Below are 20,847 nucleotides of genomic sequence, written 5' to 3'. Positions count from 1 at the left end.
AGCCCCATCAGCTTCATACCCAGGGCCACTATTTGCCTGCCTTGACTACTTCAGGGATAACTAGGGACAATCCCAGAGCCCACTGAACTCGTTCATTCTAGCCAAACCTGAGCCTGCTTACCCCCATCACCTGTTCCTTCCCACAGAAGCCTCAATAAAGCCTGTTACCAGCATTTTCCTCTCTTTCCCTACCCCCAACTACAGGCTCTAGTGCTTCCCCAGGGGGCCCTGCATGTCGTGATGGAGCATGCCCCCTCCTCCTGGGAGCTGTGACAAACTACTTTTTCAACACCAGTCACCTCCTGATCTGTTGTCCTCATGGTACCTGATAAACAACAAAACCTTCATCTTAATGTCGGTTCTTTGATGCATGTAGCAGCACCGAGCCTTGGGGCTTCCTTTTGAGTTGAAGGGAGAAACCCCCTCGACACGAGAGCAAACCTAGCACCAGATGATCCCTGAGCCCCATGAGCCATGTCACACCCCTGCTAGCTCAGATGATCCCCGCCAGAGAATATTTGATCATAGTCTGATGCAGAGAGAAGTCCATGTTCTTTGTCCACGGGTTCAAGCGTATTAAACACCCCATAGGCTCTGCAGCCTTGGGGAGTCTCAGCACCTTGTTGAACTCCTGGAAGCTTCTGACTGTGATGGCTGATCTCTGTCTAGCCAGCTGACATCAGCCTGGTCTCCCCTGCCGTCCCCGCTCCTCCCCTTCCCTCTCACAGCCACCCCTTGGCATTTGGGAATCATTGAATATTTACAGCAAGTGTTAATTAAATGGCCCAGTGATTTCATTGCATAATGAACACAAATGTCATATTTGGAATGCTAACTTGGGGTAGCAGAAAAGAGCAAATGAAAAGCTGTGAGCTTCTACAGCTGAGGACTCTTGGTGTTTAGACTTGCAATGGCCTTTAATATTAACTGGGACACTCAGCAAGTTCTGGTTAACAGCCTCTTCATTTTAGATCTATGCCATCACTATTTTTGTGAGAGACAGGAAGTAGCTACTGCTGTAGCTAGGAGGACATCAGCAATGGGGACACTGACAGTCAAATCCACAGTGGCTGTAACATCCTCTCTTTCAGATAAAAGCCTCCTGGACTCTCCTCTCGGTCTTTCTTTCCTATTGCTCACTTTAGTTTATTGTTTGTGAAATCAAAGTTGAGGAGGCAAATCTAATCTGTTAATTTTTCTACAAACAGGGTAGAAGACCAGGACTTCAGGGATACTTGGTAAAGAACACATGATTAAAGGAACAGCCCTGACATGTGGGAATCATTCTGAGCACAAACTTGTGCCTACAAAAAATCATACACAGATTTCCTTGTGTGTACCTCTATTTTCCTTATTTTTTACTTTGTCTATTACTTAAGCTTGCCTGGTCAATATGAGAGTCATTTTCTCCCATTTTTAGAATTGTCTTATAGCACTAAATGATGGCTATGGGTGAAGGTGTTCTTGGTCATGTATGGGCTGAGGTGACACAAGGGACAATGAGGCTGGACAGCTGGGAGAAGTCAGACTGGACAGAGCTTGCTTAGGCTATGCTCCCCACCTCCCCAAGGATAATGGGAAGCCAGAAAAAATTTGTGAGCAAGGATCAGATGAGAATTCTAGAAAGATGTGCAGGGGAGAATAGGCAGGACCCAAGAGCAGACGCAAAGCTGAACAAGGAAAGTTGAAGTCCAGGAGAGGTTTATGAGGCCCCAATTGCAGCAGAGAGGGTGTGCATGGAGCACAAGGGAGGGATATAGAGCTCTCTGAGATGCAGAACAACAGGAAATTGTGAGCAGAGCAAAGGGCAAAGGTGAGACAGGATGGGGAAGGTCGAGGAAAATCACCCAATGGGGGCAGAAGCTCTTTTATGGACCCAAATCTCCTCCAAGGTCTGGGACTTGGATGAAGATAGTTTGCCTTACCACTCCTTTGGAAGAAACACCTGTGGGCAGCCCTAGACAGGAACCAAGTTACAAACAGAGAATTTTTCTCAGGCTGAAAATCAAGGTAAAACTAGAGAATATATATGCCCAGGTGGAGAATCTGGCTCCTCTGGCAGAAAACAGACAATTGGTGTTTGGTTGTACTGCTGCTCAGAGAGGTGAAGAATGGGAACTCAGGGCAATGCCAGGATCCTCTGGCCAGTACCAAGGGGCCAGCTGTCCGGGGGCAGCAGATGAAAGCCTCAGAACAGCAGTGAGGAAGGATGGACAGGAGGACAGGGCAGAGGAAGAGTTTGGAAGCAGAACAGAGAATCCGAGCACGTAAGAATTGGCAGAAGAGGAGCGAGGGAAAGAGTACCTGCAGCCTACGGGAGGCAGTGAACAAAGACCCACAGATCTCTGGGGACCACAGAAGATCTGGGGAAAAGAGAGGAGGAGTGGGCTGGTAATGACACTGGCTTTGGAAGGCTAAATCGGAAGAACTCAGGTGGAATGGTCTAGGAGGGACCCGGACATAGAAACTGAGACCTTCTAGAAAGATCAATTGTCAGACGAAGAGGAGCAGTAATCTTCCAGGAGGTAGCAGAAAGAATAGCAGAGAGCCCCCATCCTCAAATGGGATTTGGAGATGTTTTCTGATGAGTGTTCTGTGAGGTTCCTGCTGGCCACTCAAAAACACGAGTGCCCATGGCAAGAGGGTCATTTCTGGCCAGGGATCAGATAAAATATCTGAGTCTTGTGGTCGCCCTGCTTCCTAGTTCTGTCTTTTGCAAGCAACTGTTATATGTTCGCAGCTTCCCACTGTGTCCTCTGGATTGACATGAAACAACCTGTACTACCTGGGGGACCATCACCTCTGTCACCAATCTCAGTGTCCCAGGCTGTCCTGCGAGGGTCTAGTTCTCCAAACCCACCAGGAACTCATCTCTTTTCAGACACTCGGGAAAAAATAACTAACATGCAGCAAAGCCCAGTATTTTCTTGACTAACACTGAAGAAAAGTACCAGAAAGAGAAACATTTTTTTTTTCTAAGAAGGAGGGAACCCCACTTTATTCCATTGTTTAGTATAAATGACTTTTTTTTTTTAAGACATGAAGTCATTTGCTGGTTGAAAACATGGGACTTCACAGAAGGTTCAGTTGCCCTGGCTTATCATGCATTGGTTAAGGCTAGTTTTGCATCCTGTAAGAGAAAGCAAACCAAAGGGATGTCTGGAGTCACAGCTGTGCATTTGATCCATCTTAAACACTTTAAATTTGAATCCCCTGTTTTTTAGTAGAATTGTTTCTAAGGAGAACCTTTCCATGATCCTTGCCCAGTCAGGACTACGTGCCCTCTGTAAAAGTTTGTGGTGATACCAGTTTAAACAACAACAACAACAATAAACAAACATAAGGAGTACTAGTAAAGAAGGAGAATAAAGGAGAGAAGAGAGACTGGAAAGAGTAAGGACTGGGGACTGAAATGGGGCAAGTTAAACCCATACATGTATGATTATGTCAAAACCCCCCACTAGTATGTATAATTAAAATGACCTAATAAAAGCATAATACCTCACTTGGACATTATACCTTTGTTTTTATGTGGTGCTGAGGATGGAACCCAGTGCCTTGCATGTGCTGGGTGAGTGTTCTACCACTGAACACAACCCTAGCCCTAGTAAAAGCATTTTTTAAAAGTTTATGATAGCCTGGTTCTCCTAATAATTTTGCTAAAGTGATGTGAAAAGTTAAAAACTTGAATATGTACTGTACATGGTATTAAATCGTGAGCTGGTGGGACTTATGGGACAGCTTATCAGCATCTGAACATACTGATACTTACTACCCTGCTAATGAAAATTTGCCTCTGGATTTGAAGCTGGAAAATTCCTGGAATAACTGTTGAAAAAAAGAATCAAAATACATGGCTTTTTAGATTTTCACTTCCTATGTGAGGAATCGTGTGCAAATTGAAATGTCTGTGTACACCGTCTGACGTTCAATACAACCTTTATGGAAATTATGGAAAAAACAGGAGGATGGGGGAGGCTGATGCACAGTAAGGTATTTATCCTCCTGGCATTACAGGTTAATGAACTGCTTCAATTCAACTCCAGCCTTGCCCACCACCACCTGCCCCTCCCGGCGTAACTTGCTTTTTTATGGTTACTTTTCCATTAATCTGAGAAACTGTAGGCACCACTAAAGAGAACATGGCATTGAAATCATTCCCATCAGCAATGGAAATGGCTAAGATTAGCTCTGATATGTCCACAGCTGTTAAACAAATCAAAAAGGCATTAAATGCAAGTTTGAATTGACTCTGCCAGCTGAGGTAAAGTCATCCACTTCAGTCTGTTAAATGGACCCTTTAACTCTTGGGCTCTTCTAATGCCGTTTGTGGATTCAGGGTGGTTATATGGAAAACTGCAATCCTGACCCAGTTCTTTAGGAGGAAACTAATTGAATCCTCCTTGTGAATGTCTGTTAGCACAGAAGAAAACACAGATTCAATGGACTGGGTGGAAGAGATGGTATCTGAAAACTGGGGTGTGGCTCATTTGTACAACACTTGTCTGGCATGTGGGAGGCCCTGGGCTGGAGCCCCAGCACAAGAAAACCAAACCAAACCCAAAACCCCTCAGTGCTTCGCACTAGTGTTGCCACTTTCTAGACAGAAAGGGCCTGTGGCTCCACAGACCAGGTGCTCAGAGCTGTTGGTCTGGGAGCTTGGAGTCGGACTTTGCCCCCTTCTAGCTTCCCACAGCCTGCTGCAAACAGAGGCATCAGTCCTGCATCTTCAGACTCTGCAAATGTTAACTCTGAAAGCACTGTATCACAAAAACCGTTTCCTCTGCACTCATTAAATAAAACGTCTTAGACTAGTGAACAGAAAATGCCAACCATTTCTGACATTTTATTGTGCTTTCTCCTCCCTTGCCACAGCATACACTGACCTGTGTTTTGCTGCTGGTTTTAATTAGTCCTCTTTGGGATAGGGAAAAAAAAAAAAAACTCAAGAGGCTCAAGTGGCATTTGTGATAGAAGGGAAGAAAACCATGGCTTTTATTATGGAGCTCCTAACTGCCACCAAAAGAGTTCCGGACACATGCTGTGAGGGACTCGGTTTAGTATGAGATACACGACCCCTCTCCCCACACCCCTAAAAAACGACAAAAGAAAGCTTTGATCGTTATTCCACAAACGCATCCATCTGCTGGGAACGGAGCTACACTACAACCTTTATTCTTAGTGACGCACAAGGCAAGCTTGCACCCACCCTCCTCTGAGCCACTTCATCCTTCCACACTTTTCTGACAAAGACAGAGAAGCCAAAGTGTGAATACCAGGTGTACGTACCTGACACAAAAGTACAAAACCACGGGTCCTGACTTTTTAGGGAAGTCGTGCTCCAGTACTCTTCGATCTAGTTGAAGCCAGTTTAGGTGTCCCCTGAGGAAAATAGAGACAATTTGGTTAGGGCTCCGCACGTGGCAGCAGTGTTCTGGGTGAGGGTGCATGTGGCTCACATAGGGTGGGCAGTCCCCTCGCTGCTAGCACCTAAGCAATGGAAGAACCAAAGGAATTATCCAGTGGTAGTGCATCTGGGACCTGACGGGGCCACCAGATCCGGGCGGGGTGAGGCAGTGGGAGGCGGGGACACAGGTAAGGGGCGGGGCGAGATAGTGGGAGGCGGGGCCACAGGTAAGGGGTGGGGTGAGGCAGTGGGAGGCGGGGCCACATGTAAGGGGCGGGGCGAGACAGTGGGAGGCGGGGCTTGCTGCCTGATTTCCTCTCCCCCACTGCCTTTGTTCCTGAAGGACTCAAAGCTCACTTGACAGATCCATTAGCAATCCTCACACATCCTGGGGTTAAAAGTGCTCTGTAGATCGTTTATTAAAAAATGAAACTTACACCTACCATAGGAGCTAACCACGCCACTCCTTGATATTCATCCCAAATGAAAGCATTTGTCCATCAAACACAGTATAGGTGCCTTATGCAAATATTCAGAGACTTAACTGTCTCTTCAAAGACATCATATTTGAAGAGATACTAAAACAGTCCCAAACTCAAAACAACCGCATGTTTGCCAAAAAGGGAGTGTGTAGATGAATCATGATACACTCACATGATGGAATACTATGCAGCAATGAAGAGCGTGTTATTGCTATATGCAACTACATGGGTGATATTCAAAAAAACTATGCTGAGTGTAAGAAGTCTGATTTTAAAAAAGTGTAGACTCTATGATTCCATTTAAGTAAACCTCTAGAAAACACAAACTAATTGGCAGTGACCACAGAGGTTGCCTGGGGGTGGTATTGAAGAGTGAATGACATGTCCACTGCTTTCCTGGTGTGGACAGTTCCATGGATGTGGATATATGTCTAAACTTATTCAATTGTATACTTTAATATATGTAGTTATTGTATGTCAGTTGTAGTTCATTAAAGCTATTTAAAAAGTGAAACACAGAGATACATGGTGATACACAGATCCTTCTGAGATAGACATTCAATGACTCGTTCCATAATTAATTATGTAATTACTATTAGCAGTAAGACCGTGCATTATGAGGACATATATGTAGTCTGGGGATTGGAGAAGCACTTCCTGGTTTTTGAGCTAAAACTGGAAGAAAGAGCATAAGTGGCCTGGTGAAGGGGAAGGGAAATCACTTTCTAGGCTGAGGGACTAACATGCACAAAGGTGGGAAGGAACCAGTATTTGTAAGGGGTGGGGTTGAGAGGTCCTCGGAAGCATGATGTGAAGATTGGTCTTTGGACTCCCTCTTTTAATTAAGCCAACACCTGTAGCAATGGGGATGCCATTTGGATCTGCCACAAAGTAGAGTCCACCTGAGGGACTCAGGCTTCTATCTCTTCCTAGGAATCTCCATTTGGGGAACAAAACAAAACAAACAGATAATTAGGACTAGAAGAAGGGTCAGGCTGACCTCTGACCCTTCTGGCTCCCTTCCTGGGCACGCCTCCATGGCTGTGCTTTCCAGTCTACATTTATTTTCCTAACATAATTTTTACATCTGAAAAATATCAGGAGACCTATCTCAGAAGGTCAAGTGCATGTCTGATCAACTGGAAGGTGTCAGGAAAATTATCTGAGGATGAGAAGCTACAGCCACTCACTTCCTGTCTCTGAAAATGTCCCCCAAACTCTCAGAGTCTTTTCTCTGTGGCTGAGCCTCTGGTGAGTGGCCATGGGTGTATTTGAGGCCAGTTGCTTCTCCTGACTGGAGCTGGAGGCTCTCCCTTCATCCTCTTAAATCCACGTTAACCACAATTCAAGCCCGAGTTCAGTGAAGTGAAGACTTCGTTGATTGTCTGCTATGGTTTGGATCTTAAATGCCGCCCAAAGTCTCATGCTCTACAGGTGTGGTCACCTGGAGAGGTCATTTGGGAGGTAGTGGAACCTTTAAGAGGAGGGGCTTAGGGGAAGGAAGTTAGGTCCTGAGGGAGTGTTGTGGAGGGGGATCCTCTGACCCCCGTTCTTTCCTCTCTTTCTTGGCTTTCCTCTGCCCCCATGAGGTGAGCAGCTGTGCTGTATCATATGCTCCCTGAACCCCGATGTTCAGCCTCACCACAGGCCCAAGGCAGCAGAGTCCAACAACCATGGACCAAAACCTCTGAACCTGTGAGCCAAAATAAGCCTTCCCTCCTTTTATATTGTCTTTGACACAGTGACAGAAAGCTGATTAACACGTTTCCTAAGCCCAGGTTCTTTTTAAACTTCTCCAGAGCTTTTGGTTTGTGTCATCTACAAGGCTTTCGGCTTACTCTTGTATAATTAGTCATGCTGAAAAATACAACTTGACTCTCCAACTAGGTTCTAAGTGTTCCCATTTAAAAAAAAGAAAAAAGAAAGAAAGAAACCCTCACCCAAAACCTAGCACAGTGCCTGGTGAATATTCAGGTTTCTAAAGATGTATTTGCTCATTAACTGAAGGACTCCCTACAAGAACAGTCCCTTCAATGTCTGTGTCATCTCACAGATTTCTTTCTTTCTTTCTTTTGCATGATATCATTTATATTAGCACAGATTCCTTGTTGGAGGGTCTAGTAGGAATAGCCTTTGCATGAGCCTCACAAGGGAAATCTTGGACTCACCCATAGACTAGAATGATACAGAAGCACAGTGACTTTTCTCTAGTGCACAACTCAAGGCAGAAGGAAGACTTGGGGCAGAAAGTTCCACACACGCATCTGAGACCAGCCAATGGTCCAGGCTTGGGAAATCCTCAGCACACCCACAGCACATGACTGACTACATAAGTTGCCAGGGACTAGACAGGGATGTCTGGGGACTGCCATTCACAAGGCAAAGAACCTCAAGGTGGGGATGTGTTGCCTGAGGAACCAGAGACCCAGGTGTCATTGGATACGTTCCTGTTGGTTTTGCTCACTGCTCGTCCTTCATCTGTGTTAACAAAGACACAGATTCCCCTGCTAAGATTTTATTCCCCACATTAAACTCTTGAAAAGATCCACTTTTTTTTAGCAATGAATTTATTTACTGAAAATTCCTTTGTTCCTGGCTGTGTATTGGTTTAGAATTTATGAAGCAATTAAATGACCAGAAACTAACACACACACACACACACACACACACACACACACAAAAGGATACAAAACAAAGAGAACAAAGGAGTGGAAATCACCCTAAAGTGAACAGTTAATATCCGAGGAAAAAACTTGACCAAATTGTGTTGTGTGCATGTTTGATATTTAACAATGAATCCCCATTGATATGAATGATTGATTGTGATACACCAATAAAAAAATGACCTTCCCTTTGGGCTGGGATTGTGGCTTAGTGGTAGAGCACCGGCTTAGCACAGGAGGGACCCGGGTTTGATTCTCAGCACCACATAAAAAAATAAAAAAATAAAGGCATTTCTCTCCCCCCGCCCCAAATGACTTCCTTTCTCCACTTCCACTATTTCAACTCTCCAACCTCAATTCTGTGAGCACCTTCCCAGCTCAGGTAGCAGATGGAGAGGCCACTTCCTCAATACCCATCTTTGGAGCTCGGGAGGAAGGAAGTCGGCCCCTCTGGAAAGTCTGTAAAAGTCTCTCTGATGAATAAATAGCTAACAATGTTTAGCTATTTATTATGACAAAGGGAAAGACTGAGGGACAAGTGGACTCATCTAAGGCCCTTTTAGGGTGATTGTCCACTATTTGGAAAAAGCTAAAAGATGTGTTAGAAAGTAATGTAGAGACCACAATTCTGGGGCCACTGGTTTTGACGGCAGTCAGACTTGTTAAAATACTGTTTTCTGCTCATTCTATTGGGTATGAAGTCTCAATTCCTACACTGTGGAGGGCTGCTGTTTCCTCCCTAGAGAGGGCTTTTTCTGTCCTATTGAACAGCTTCCAGTCCGATATCTAGGGCTCCCTTCAAATCCCCATTTGTTTCCCTTTGAGTTAGGCTGGGATGAAGAACAAAGAGGCGAAGAGGCACTTCCTTTGCCCAATTTAACTAAGAGACTCTGGAAGGCTTGGTTTTCATGATTCCCATTGATTTTTTCATTTGAGAATGCACATTAGTGTCTTTGCCAATAACAAAACAAAAAAAAAAATATAAAAGGTGCCCCAGCAGATGCTCAAAGCATTTTTGTTATCACCTCATTGATAACGATCTTCAAAGTGATCAAGATATTGTTCATTTAATTATGGCTATCGTAAGTCAAACTATTGGGTCAGTAATAAATATGCAATTGCTTCCGGGCAATAGAAATTGGACGCATTTATTTAGCAGATTGCTTTTAGCTACTACCTATAATACAAATAGATTTTTAGGTCAAGTGCTGACACCTTCAATAAAGATGGCCTCCGGGAGCTGTGTTTATAGAGCTTCTGGAGGGTGGAGGTGCGTGATAAGTCTAGCACCAATCCCTTCTCGGGACCTGGGGGGAGAATGCTACTGTGCACTTTTTACTGTAGAAAGGTTATTTCATGTAGAATGAGCTTTTACAGAAAGCCAAAGCAAGGATGAAATTCTTAACAATGACACTGGATGGAGGTGTGGGGGGGCGCCCCTCAAATGCAAGAATGTTTAGCTATTTATGTCATTAAGGACAGCCCAGGGATACCAATTTAGCTAGAAACCCTCAAATAACAGAGGAATATCAAAGTAGAATGTGTTCTGGGGAGACCAGATTACTAAATCACGGACTCCTGGTTTAATTGGAATTTCTGGTATAATTTTTTTATTTATTGAGGAATTGTTGGCTTCATTATGTTGCCTTAAGGCTGTTTTAAATGTTCTCTATAACATTTCTTACACTGTGTCTTATTAATTACCTCTTAAACTACAAACAGGCTCAACAAAGGCCAGTTACATCTGTCTCTCCAGTGGGTAATAGTGAAAGTTAAACAAATTACATGTTAAGAACTCGAATGCAGGGCTGGGATTGTGGCTCAGTGGTAGAGTGCTCCCCTAGCACGGGTGAGGCCCTGGGTTCGATCCTCAGCACCACATAAAAATAAATTAATTAAATAAAGATATTGTGTCCAGCTACAACTAAAAAAATATTTTTTAAAAAAGAAGATGAATGCTTCAGCTTTACATTATGCCCCACAGATCCATATTCTTATAGGTTCAGTGACTGCCACCAGGTATAGACACTGCTTTTGCCCTGAAGAAATGGTTGCATATGAAGAACTCTAGGCTTACCAGGCCCAGGCCACGGGCTACTCAATATCATCCTTACTGAGAAAAAAAAAAGAATGAGGAGAAAGCTGGGGTCCTTGAGCCCTTCTCAGATTGACCATTGTTCTTTATTTTTCTTGGGTATAAACAGAAAGACTCACTCACGCTCAGGTACTTCTCTGATTACAAAATACATGTTGCTGCTGTTTGCTGTAGTATCTGACAGCTCAGCGCTGTTCTCGGAGGTAGTCATGAATGCTGAATGTCAAGTTCCCGGAGTAGTACTGCAACCCAGGCACGGAGGCTGCAGCCATTGACTGCCTCCTGTCTCCCACACAGGAGTTAATGAATGGAAACCTCAAACCCATTTCTAAATAAATTACATTCCCAGAGACGCTGCTGCTCGTTCTGTCTTCCACAATTGGAAAATTGCTTTTGTACTTTATTTTTAAATTGTAGATAAGCTTGTGGCCAGGAATACTCATCAACTAGAACCTTTGTGGATACCCTGGGCAATGCCAATCATGGTTCCATTTAAGTAGAGACAAAGATGTAAGGGCAATGCACAATAGGCACGCCCCCAGGAACTGGCATTCCCGGCATTGGTCTACAGACGCATTTCCAACAAGTTGGTTCATTTTAGATCTTGATATCTGGGGAAATCTGACTCCCCGAACAGTACCAATCAGGTGATTCCATTAACTGAGACATAAGATGCAAAAAAAAAAAAAAAAAAAAAATCATGAATTGATTTCCTTAGAGGTTCTTAAACTAGGCTCCTGGCTTCAGGGTGTCTGTGACCCTTCTTAAAATTTAAGCCAAAATTTCATGCATAAACTTTTGTGGGAGAGAAAGAATGTAACTTCTTAACAAATTTCAAAGGGATCTATGATGAAATAGTAGGTTAGGAACTATTCATTTTCTTAATTGGCATGTGAAAATGTATTCTAACTGTACTTGGCTTTTAAGATATACAATAATAGCTAACCAAGTTTTTCTCTTTCCCCCTCAAATTTCTAAATACCTCTTAAAGTGTTTTTGGGTTTTTTTTTTTTTTGCATAGATACTTATCACATTAAATGAGTAATTCAGGAATTTATGACTGGAGATTAAATTAAAACATATTATGGCAATCAGTATTTCAACTTGGGGTGTGTTGGAGTATTTCTGCTAACTACTCTAAAAGTCATTTTAGTTATGAAGTCTGTCACAAGGCAATTTCTAAATAAATAAATAAAACATGAGTGTTAAAGCAGCAATGGATATACTTCATAAATAAAATGTAAAAATGACTTTCTCTAAATGGTGCACAGCCATGTTTGATCAATGAAAATCTCAGTTACGCTGTTTGTATGCATGGGAACGCGGAATCTGAACATTAGAGCTGGTTCTCAAACCTTTAGGAATAGAGCCTTAGAAGGGAGATGGTCTACAACTTTGCAGGCCCCTAGGATATTGGCCTCCAGGATTCAAAGTTTAAGTAGAATCATCTTCTCTTCTTGGATCTGGATGAAGGCAGAGGAGGAAGTAGACTCTCTCTTTAGAATAGGGGTTTTAAGTTTGGCTGCACATTAGAAACAACACTCAGGCCAGGCCCAGACCCATTATATCAGAATGGCTGGGGCTAGTTCCAGGAATTGGTGTATTGTCAAAAGTCCTAGATGATCCCCATGTGTTGCCAAGGTTGAGAACCATGACTCAAGCAATATATAAATAAGTATTTTAAGACTGATTTTATACAGAGCTCTTTGTTTTTGTTTTTCCCACATTTTTTTATTGTGCATTATAGTTGTATATACTGATGGGATTTGCTGTCCTGTATTTGTCCATACCCACAATTCACAATATCACAATAGAATTTGGCCAGTGTCACTCCCCAGCACTTTCCCCTTCCCTCACCATCTCCTATCTCCTGGTCTCTTTCCTCTACTCATCTCCCTTTGACTTTCATGAGATCTTCCTCCACCTTTCTTTACCTGTTTCCTGTCTAGTTTCTGCATAGATGAGAAAACATATGACCCTCAACCTTAGGAATTTGACTTACTTATCATAATGATCCCCAGTTCCATCTATTTTCCTGCAAATAACATAATTTCATTTTTCTTTGTGGCTGAATAAAACTCCATTGTGTATATATACCACATTTTCTTTATCCATTCATCCACTGATGGACACCTAGGCTGGTTCCATAGTTTGGCTATTATGGATTGTGCTGCTATAAACATGGGTATGCACATATCACGGTAGTAAGATGACCTTAATTTTTCAGGGTAAATATTGAGAAGTGATATACCTGGATCATATGGTGTTTCCATGTGTAGTCTTTTGAGAAAAATCCACACTGATTTCCACAGTGTTTATACTAATTTACAACCCCATCAACAGTTGTACCAGGCCCTTTGTTTCAGAATGCTTTAAAGGCTGCCCAATGTCCTGTGTGTACATCATCACAGCTCAGATCATCAACAGATGACCACCAGCACCTCTGTTTATTGGGACAGAGTTAATAAAAATAAAAGGAGGCTAAATGCAATTAAATCCTAGAACAATAAAAGAAATTCATGGAAAAACTGGTAAATCTGAATATCTGTGTTTTATTAACAATATGTTAATTCCTTAGCTTTTGATAGGTTAAACAAGTAACATGATTGATAAGATGCCAACACACGGGAAAAGTGGGTAGAGGGTACACAGGAATGTCCTGTACTATATTTTGCAACTCTTCTATAATACTAATTATTTCAAAGTAAAAAATACAAAATCATAATAAAAAAGAGAAGGAAGAGCTAGTATTAATTAATGCTGCAAAATTGCTGATTCCTAACATTATTAAACATTTATGGGTATAAACTCTTTCACCATATACTCAGACACTTCATTAATGAATATAACTTGTGGGGTGAGAGAAGCTTAAAGGAACTTCCAATTTCCTGTCTGTGTTCTGTTTTATGCATCTTTCCTCAGGTCCCATCCAGATTCCATAAAACGTCATCAAGAGCAGTTAATATAGAAAGAATCACTGACAGTATTTGGCCAAGGAGTCACATAGTCCACTAGAAATCCTACTCTGAGGAATGAAAATGTTGCATTTGGTCAGTATTTTACAGTTTGCAAGCACTTTCCAAGTGTTAACCTTGCTTGATTTGCACAGGAACATAGCAAATACATGTGGCACACCACAGCTGTCACAAAGGGCCACACTTCTGCTGCATTTTATTATGAAACAGAGTGTAGTCTGCTCATAAATCACACACGCACACACACGCATACACACCTCATGGTCCACATGCACAGTCTGAAACAGCATTAAAAGATCTCATGTTAGCCTTGCGTGGCACGTGGAGGGCGGGCTGGGGACATACTCTCTTGGCATTGCCAGCCCAGACCAGGTCACACGCACAGGCACAATTTTGTGGGGGCAGCTCTTGTTCTTCTCTTTCCTACCAGGAAAAGGGGAAAAGTTCACATCAACAAAGAGGCCCCAGAGGTGTGTGTGGGCCGAGGCATTGTCAGGCATGATGGACTGTGCTTGAGTCAGGGCTGTCCCCCGGAACCATGGGTTCTGTCTCCCTGTGCCAGCCCCTCAGAGGTGCTGCCTCTCCATTTCCTCTGGGCTTCTTGACACTTGCCCTTTCTCCTCCAGTGCGTCAGGTGACTCTGCTAGTTCCTGTTCAGGAACCATCTGCCAGCTCCACCTATTTCCAGCTGATCCCCTGTGGGCTGCCTGCGGCCACTCTTGCCATTGCTCGAGCGGCCCACTCAGATCTGGCGGGATGGGATGGAGGTGGCTGCATCTTCTCTAGACTCTCCGGAAGGACGGCTTCCACCCTCTGCCAGCTATGCACTAGAGGGAGTACAAGACTTTTCTTTGTTCTCTCTTCTCTTCCGGGAGAAAGAAGAGTGACATTCCACCTTCCGGCTGATGCTATTGCAGCAGTGGTCTGAAACATTCAACTGACCGCTTCTAACTCTTTGGCCAGGAGCACATGCTCATTCTTTGATTCTTGTTGACTCAAAAGGTTAGTCTGATTGGGACATGTCTAGAGTTCATGCAATCTCTGAGTTGAGTAAACTTACTTGGGAAGCGGGAACAATGGGGATATGATTAATTGAAATTTAGGATTTCCTTCTAATCAGTGAACAGTATGAAAAGCAATTTAAGGGGCTTAACGTGATTCTCAAGAGAAAAGGGAGAAAACATTTGCATTTGTGAAAGTAATTGTTTTAAAGGTGTAGTTGCTTAAAAGCATATATTCTAGGGTTTTTTCTTTTTCCTTTTTTAATTACCTGCTGGCTGCTCTTTTGCACAGGCCCTGCCTTCTCACAGCTGCACTTACTTGGCCAGGGCAATCCCTCTAGACCAGGGCTACCTTCCTTCCTGACTCGTTCCCTGGGGCCTAGGCCCCTGTAAGGTCTTGTCCAGCCTCTATCCTAACCCTGATCTGGGCATTGTAGGGACTCAGCTTCATAATTTAAAGATGCAGAGGAGTGTGCATGTATGTATACTTGGATACACACAGAGGAAAGAGAACTATGAAACACCTGCATAGAATAAAAATAACATTTTTTGTGAGGGAATTCAGGCAGGTATCCACTGCACTCTTTAAACAGTACACTGAGAAGAAAATTGAAATTTTAGTAAAGATATTCCTTCCTTAGATTGCAAAACACCACTTCACGGAGCTGAAAGACTGTTGAAAGCAAATCTACTTTTCACCAGATGTGAGTGATCTGAATTTTTAATTTTTATATTCTGTTTCAGCTCAGTGAAACTGCTCAGATATTCTTCCTTTTGAATTTATCATCATATTTACTTCCTGTTATTGTTATTCCAATACAAGAGAGAAATGTTTAATTTCCAGAAGTTTTCACTTAACTTTCAAGAAAACCAAAACCATACAGATATACTTTTTTAAAAGTAAGCTTTTTTTTTTTAAAGTAAACATTTTGGTCTGAACACAAACCTTCTTGATTTTAAGAGAGAGTTTACCTAATAACTTGGTAATATTGGCACCACCCTAATTATATTCCTTGACTGTTCCAGGCATGATCACAAGGCTTTTGAAATTCAGATGATGAACTTGGATTGACCCCAGACCACGGGACCCAAGCATCTTGCCTCTGATTTCACTTGCCTCTGATTTCACTGCTCACCGCTGGGGCTGGCAATGTCAGGTTCTGCCCCTGTGATGAGGATTGTCGGGGGTTGGGGGGCTCAGGGCAGCACTTACGTCTCATCCGTGAATGCTATTCCAAAGTATTCCTTCTCCTTCAGGTTGAAGTGAGATGCCACGAGGTCAAGAAGCTCCTTGGCCAAAAGCTTGGGCTGGGGGGAGAATACAAAAGGAAAAGGGTTAAGTGACCCAGGACGAGATGACTTTTCCTGAAACATGCAACCTCAGATTTCTAACATTCATTTTCAACAGAATGTCTCAAAGCTCGAGCCCTGTAAATAAGTGTGAATGATCTTTACAAAACCCAAAGGAATAGACAATGAGGATTCTGTTGAGCAGACAGCTAAATGAAGGGTCCTCATGAGATGGAGATGATGTCTTGTTTCCTAGTAGTTTTGTGCTATTGACGAATGGCAATTGTGCTTTGGCTGGACTGTCAAACCTGGTGACACATTTTTTTTTTAAACAGAGAGAGAGAGAGAGAGAGAGAAAATTTTAATATTTATTTTTTAGTTTTCGGTGGACACAACATCTTTGTTTGTATGTGGTGCTGAGGATCGAACCCAGCGCCCTGCACATGCCAGGTGAATGCACTACCGCTTGAGCCACATCCCCAGCCCCCTTTCCCACATTTTATGCTGAACTGGCAGAAAGATGCTTTATTAGAAAAAAGTATCCTATTTAACAAATATTTATCTACATATGCCCCTGTACTTACGGTGAGGTTACTCATAAGTTGAAAATATTAAGTCAGAAATACATTTACAACTCCTACCCTATTAAGCATCAGAACTCTGCAACACAGTGCACTGTGAGTGCTGGAGATTGTTCCCCCCATGATCATGTGGCTGACTGGGAGCTGCCACTGCCCAGTGACCTGAGAGAGGACCTCATTTCACCAGCCTGGGGAAAAAGATCCAAATTCAAAATTCAAAGTGTGGTTTCTGCTGAATGCATATTGCTTTTGTACCATTGTGAAGTCCCCGAATCACAGGTTGAGTCATCCTAAGTCAGACTGTCAGTACTTGCCAGGTGGCAGGCACTATTCTAAGCACTGTAGAACTACCAGTGGCTTCAATCCTCATCACAGCCTGTGACATCATCCATTGCACACGGAGAAAATGGCCCCCAGAGATCAAGTCAGGATGTTTGTCTCTTTGCTGCCTTCCTCCACCACCCTCAATGGCCATCGGTTTGCCAGTGAAAACCACTGAACTGACCAGTGTGGGTTTGAAGCTCTGGTGGTACTTCCTTCCTAGAAGACAGAAATCAGCAGGAGAATCCATCTTGATAAACCAACACCTGTTAACTTCTGTTCCCTCTCCATTTTGAAAAGGTGAAAGAGCAACCTCTGAACCAATAGGGAATTTAAGGTTTTATGTCAGGCACTCCTTTATTTATAGAAAAAATCCTCCCCTGGGGGAATACAGAGGGACATGCATGGCACATCTCAGAACATCACTGATGGATTACAAAGTAAATGAAAATGGGAACTCTTGAAGCTTCCAACAAACGTGCTGTGGGCTGCTGCTGACTCTGCTGCCAACATTGTTTGCCCCCAGAAGGTGTTTGGTTGCCCATTTTCAAGGCATTTAATATTTCAGTTGGGGGCAGGGGATGTGGCTCAAGGGGTAGCGCGCTCGCCTGGCATGCGTGCGGCCCAGGTTCGATTCTCAGCACCACATACAAACAAAGATGTTGTGTCCGCCAAAAACTAAAAAAAAATAAATAAATAAATATTAAAAAATTTTCTCTCTCACTCTCTCTCTCTCACTCTATCTTAAAAAAAAATATTTCAGTTGTGAGCCAGGCTTGGTGGCACACGTCTGTAATCCCAGCAGCTCAGGGGATGGAGGCAGCAAGATCGCAAGTTCAAAGCCAGCTTCAGCAACTTAGCGAGACCCTAAGCAATTTATCAAGTTCCTGTCTCGAAATAAAAATTAAAAAGGGCTAGGAATGTGGCTCAGTGGTTGAGCACCCCTGGGCTCAATGCCCAGTAACTGGGGCAGTGTGGCTGCTTTTAAAATGGTGGAACCAGATGGACATCATTACCCTAGGTACATGTATGACTGCACATGCGGTATGACGCTACCTCGTGGTCAGCCAGAGAAATGAAAGGTCTTGCTGCAATTGTGTGCAATGAATCAAAATGCATTCTGCTGTCATATATACCTAATTAACATAAGTTAATTAATTAATTAAAAATTGCAATGTACTACAATTTATCTGTCCAAGTCATTGCCATCCCTTTCAGGGGAGTCACAGCATGTGCATGGTGGCTGCTCTTTCTTAAAACACTTTTTATAATCTTTTGGGTTTGTCATTCAAGCATGCATCACACAGTATCCTCATTGGTGATAAATTATCCTGCACTTAAATGGATTTGCTGTTTTGCAAATGTCAAAAGTCACCTGGAGTCAAGTTTAGTGAACGGGATTAGAGGAGGAGTGGGTGAACATGCTGGGGTGACCTCATATTATAAAATGAGGTGTGACTACAGAGTAAATTTTTGTGGGTTCTTGCAGATTGTGGTGAGAGATCCAGCCCAATCTTGGAAATGACAGAAATACGATTTCTTTCTCTTTGGGATGAGAGGGGCAGTTTGGGAAGCAGAGGAGATGAACCCAGAAACCGGACCTTAGGCAACAGGCATTGAGTACTTGGGTCCCTTATTCAGACAAAGTCTCTTAATAGCAAAAATGGAGACACGGGGCTATTTCAGCAGATCCTGTTACACTTAGCTATCCTGTTGCTAATTTTGTGCCTTCCAAGGGACTCACTGAGGAATTACTACATCCTGGATGTGATGCCGAGAACCCCTTGTCTGAGCTCATCACTATCTAACATACAGGTTATCATCCTTTGCCCATCAAGACTCTGAGAGTGGGAGACATCAGCAGGCTACCCTCAGTCTTGCAGCAAAGCCCAAATTTAGAACAAGGTCTGGGTATACACAATGGAATATTATTTAGCCTCAAAAAGGAATAAAATCCTGACCCATGTGACAACATGGATGAACCCAGACAATATTATGCTAAGGGACAGAGACAAATACAAAAAGACAAAGATTGTATATTGTCTCATTCCACTTATAGGAAGTAACTAAAATAGGCAATTTCACAGAGGTTACCTGGGGCTGGTGGAGGAGAGGATGAGGAGTTATTGCTTAATGGTTGCAGAATTTCTGTTTGACATGACAAAAAATTTTGGAAATACTGGTTATTATTACATAACATTATCAATGTATTCAATGCCCCTGAATTGCATACTTGAAAATGGGTAAAAATGGTAAATTTTATTATGCATATTTTACCTCCTCCTGCCCAATCCCTCAGAAAAAGATAGAAAATAATCAGAAACCAAGCTCTGGCTGGCCTCAAAACCCACATGGGTAAGTTCCCTCTGCCATTCTGCTGACCTCATTACTTCCTGGGTGAGAGGTCAAGAATCATGTTCCCTGAGGGTCCTGTCTGGGTGAAGGTGATACTTCTCAGTTGAAACCAATACATTGATATCATGAATTTATACATTTGGTTAATGGGAGTCTTGCCCTGGGAGTGTGGAAGTCAGATTTCTGAGCCTACAAAGTTAAAAGAAATGACTCAAGACACTGAAGAAGTCACTAGAGGGATGAATGCCATCTTGGGAGCCTTGTGAAGACTGACTTGTGGCCTCTGCATGGTGACATGTCCTTCTGCTTTTGCTTGTGGCCACAATCCTTTTTATATTGAAACTTCTAAAAAAAAAAAAAGAGCTTTTCTGGTGACTTATAAATGGAAGGCGACTGTAGGACTCTGGGCTGTAGTGGCATCGTGGATAAACTTCATGCTTTCAAATGAACTCCTTTTCAAGGGTTTTACCTATGTGGTTGGTATTTGGATGGGTATCTTTTGTTTAAAAAATTTAAAAAGGCCAGTCTCATTACTGTGCTCAACAGTTATTATAGATCAGATGTAACACTCTTAAGGAAGAAAAATCTACCTTTGTCACCCATAATTTATAGATGGAGAAATTAAGGCAGGGAAGTGGAGGTTACAACTCCCAGATTTTTACTCCTGGTAAAAACCACGTGCTATTTCCTATCGTGACTGGCAGCAATCCAGATGGCGGATGCTCCCATGAGTGAGAGTAAGGGTGCCCCCGCCGGACACCGGAGGGGCGAGTAGTGTGGGAAGCAAACTTACTCTTCAAGCCGAAGAGACTTCAGGGGTCATTTGTCATTGCAGCATGACCTCGCCCATCCTGATTGACTCAGGAGCTGAATCTCTCAGTCTCTGTAAGGCTGGTTAAACCTCTTGAACATCAGCATCTTGATTTCCTGATCTTGCAAGAGACGATGTACTACCTTGACATGATGGTGATTAATGAACTACATCTTTCCGAAAGTTCCTTGAACTCATTTAGAGCAAGTTGCCGGGTAGGCAGAAAGCTCTCTGCTATTATGTACTTTGAAGGGATGTTTACAGAATCCTGCTGATTATAATTGCTAATTACTGGTCCTATAAACATTTGTGGGGCTTTGCAGGATTCAGGCTGGGAGCGAGGCCAGAAAAAGGCAGCCTGTAGCCCCATTGAGTTGTGCAGGACACACTGGGCAGAGGCCTAACCACCCCCGTGAGCACAGCAAGCCCTGCATGTCGTGAGTACATTGGAAACAGCCTCCTCTGGTCCTCGTGGTCCTGGTCCTGTGAGGTCCATGTGTTTCAGACTGACTTGCTCAGCCCTTAATCAATGTTATTCAGACTCAACTGATTCTCTGTTTTCCTTTTTCTATCCCAAATTCTTTTGCCTTTGTCTTTCTAGGCTTGTGTTCCTCCTGGAAAATGAAATCTTACAAATGTCCCCTTCAATATGCCAACAGGATGGCCTTACCAATGCTCCGTGAGCTTGGTGACCTGTGTCACAGCTGATTGCCTTTGCTGTTCTGACTCCAAGACCTGAGTTCCAAGGCCTCTCACGGCTCCTCTGGAAACTGCACTTACCTAGCATATTCCAGTATTTAGGCCCTGCCTACTTCTTCTGGGTGAGACACAGACAACTGTTATGCTCAAAACCACACCGGACTTGT

General features: G+C 43.2%; 1 protein-coding gene across 7 annotated transcripts in view; it reads right to left on the bottom strand.

Annotated features, from left to right (window-relative positions):
• Positions 1-20,847, bottom strand: part of Frmd4a (FERM domain containing 4A) — a 581,879-nt gene that overhangs the window by 126,494 nt on the left and 434,538 nt on the right. For all 7 annotated transcript variants that reach the window (XM_058575149.1, XM_058575147.1, XM_058575148.1 and 4 more), the window contains 2 exons: positions 15,837-15,931; positions 5,290-5,382 (listed from right to left, as the gene is read on the bottom strand). In XM_058575149.1, coding sequence (XP_058431132.1) covers positions 5,290-5,382; positions 15,837-15,931 — 188 coding nt within the window. The remainder of the gene's footprint in view (positions 1-5,289; positions 5,383-15,836; positions 15,932-20,847) is intronic.

This window comes from Marmota monax, unplaced genomic scaffold (genome assembly GCF_021218885.2).
Source record: "Marmota monax isolate L192 unplaced genomic scaffold, Marmota_monax_Labrador192_F-V1.1 WCK01_AAM20220418_F8-fsc00090, whole genome shotgun sequence".
NCBI lineage: Eukaryota > Metazoa > Chordata > Mammalia > Rodentia > Sciuridae > Marmota > Marmota monax.
Note: the sequence above shows the minus strand (reverse complement) of the source record. Positions and strands in the feature narration are given on the sequence as shown.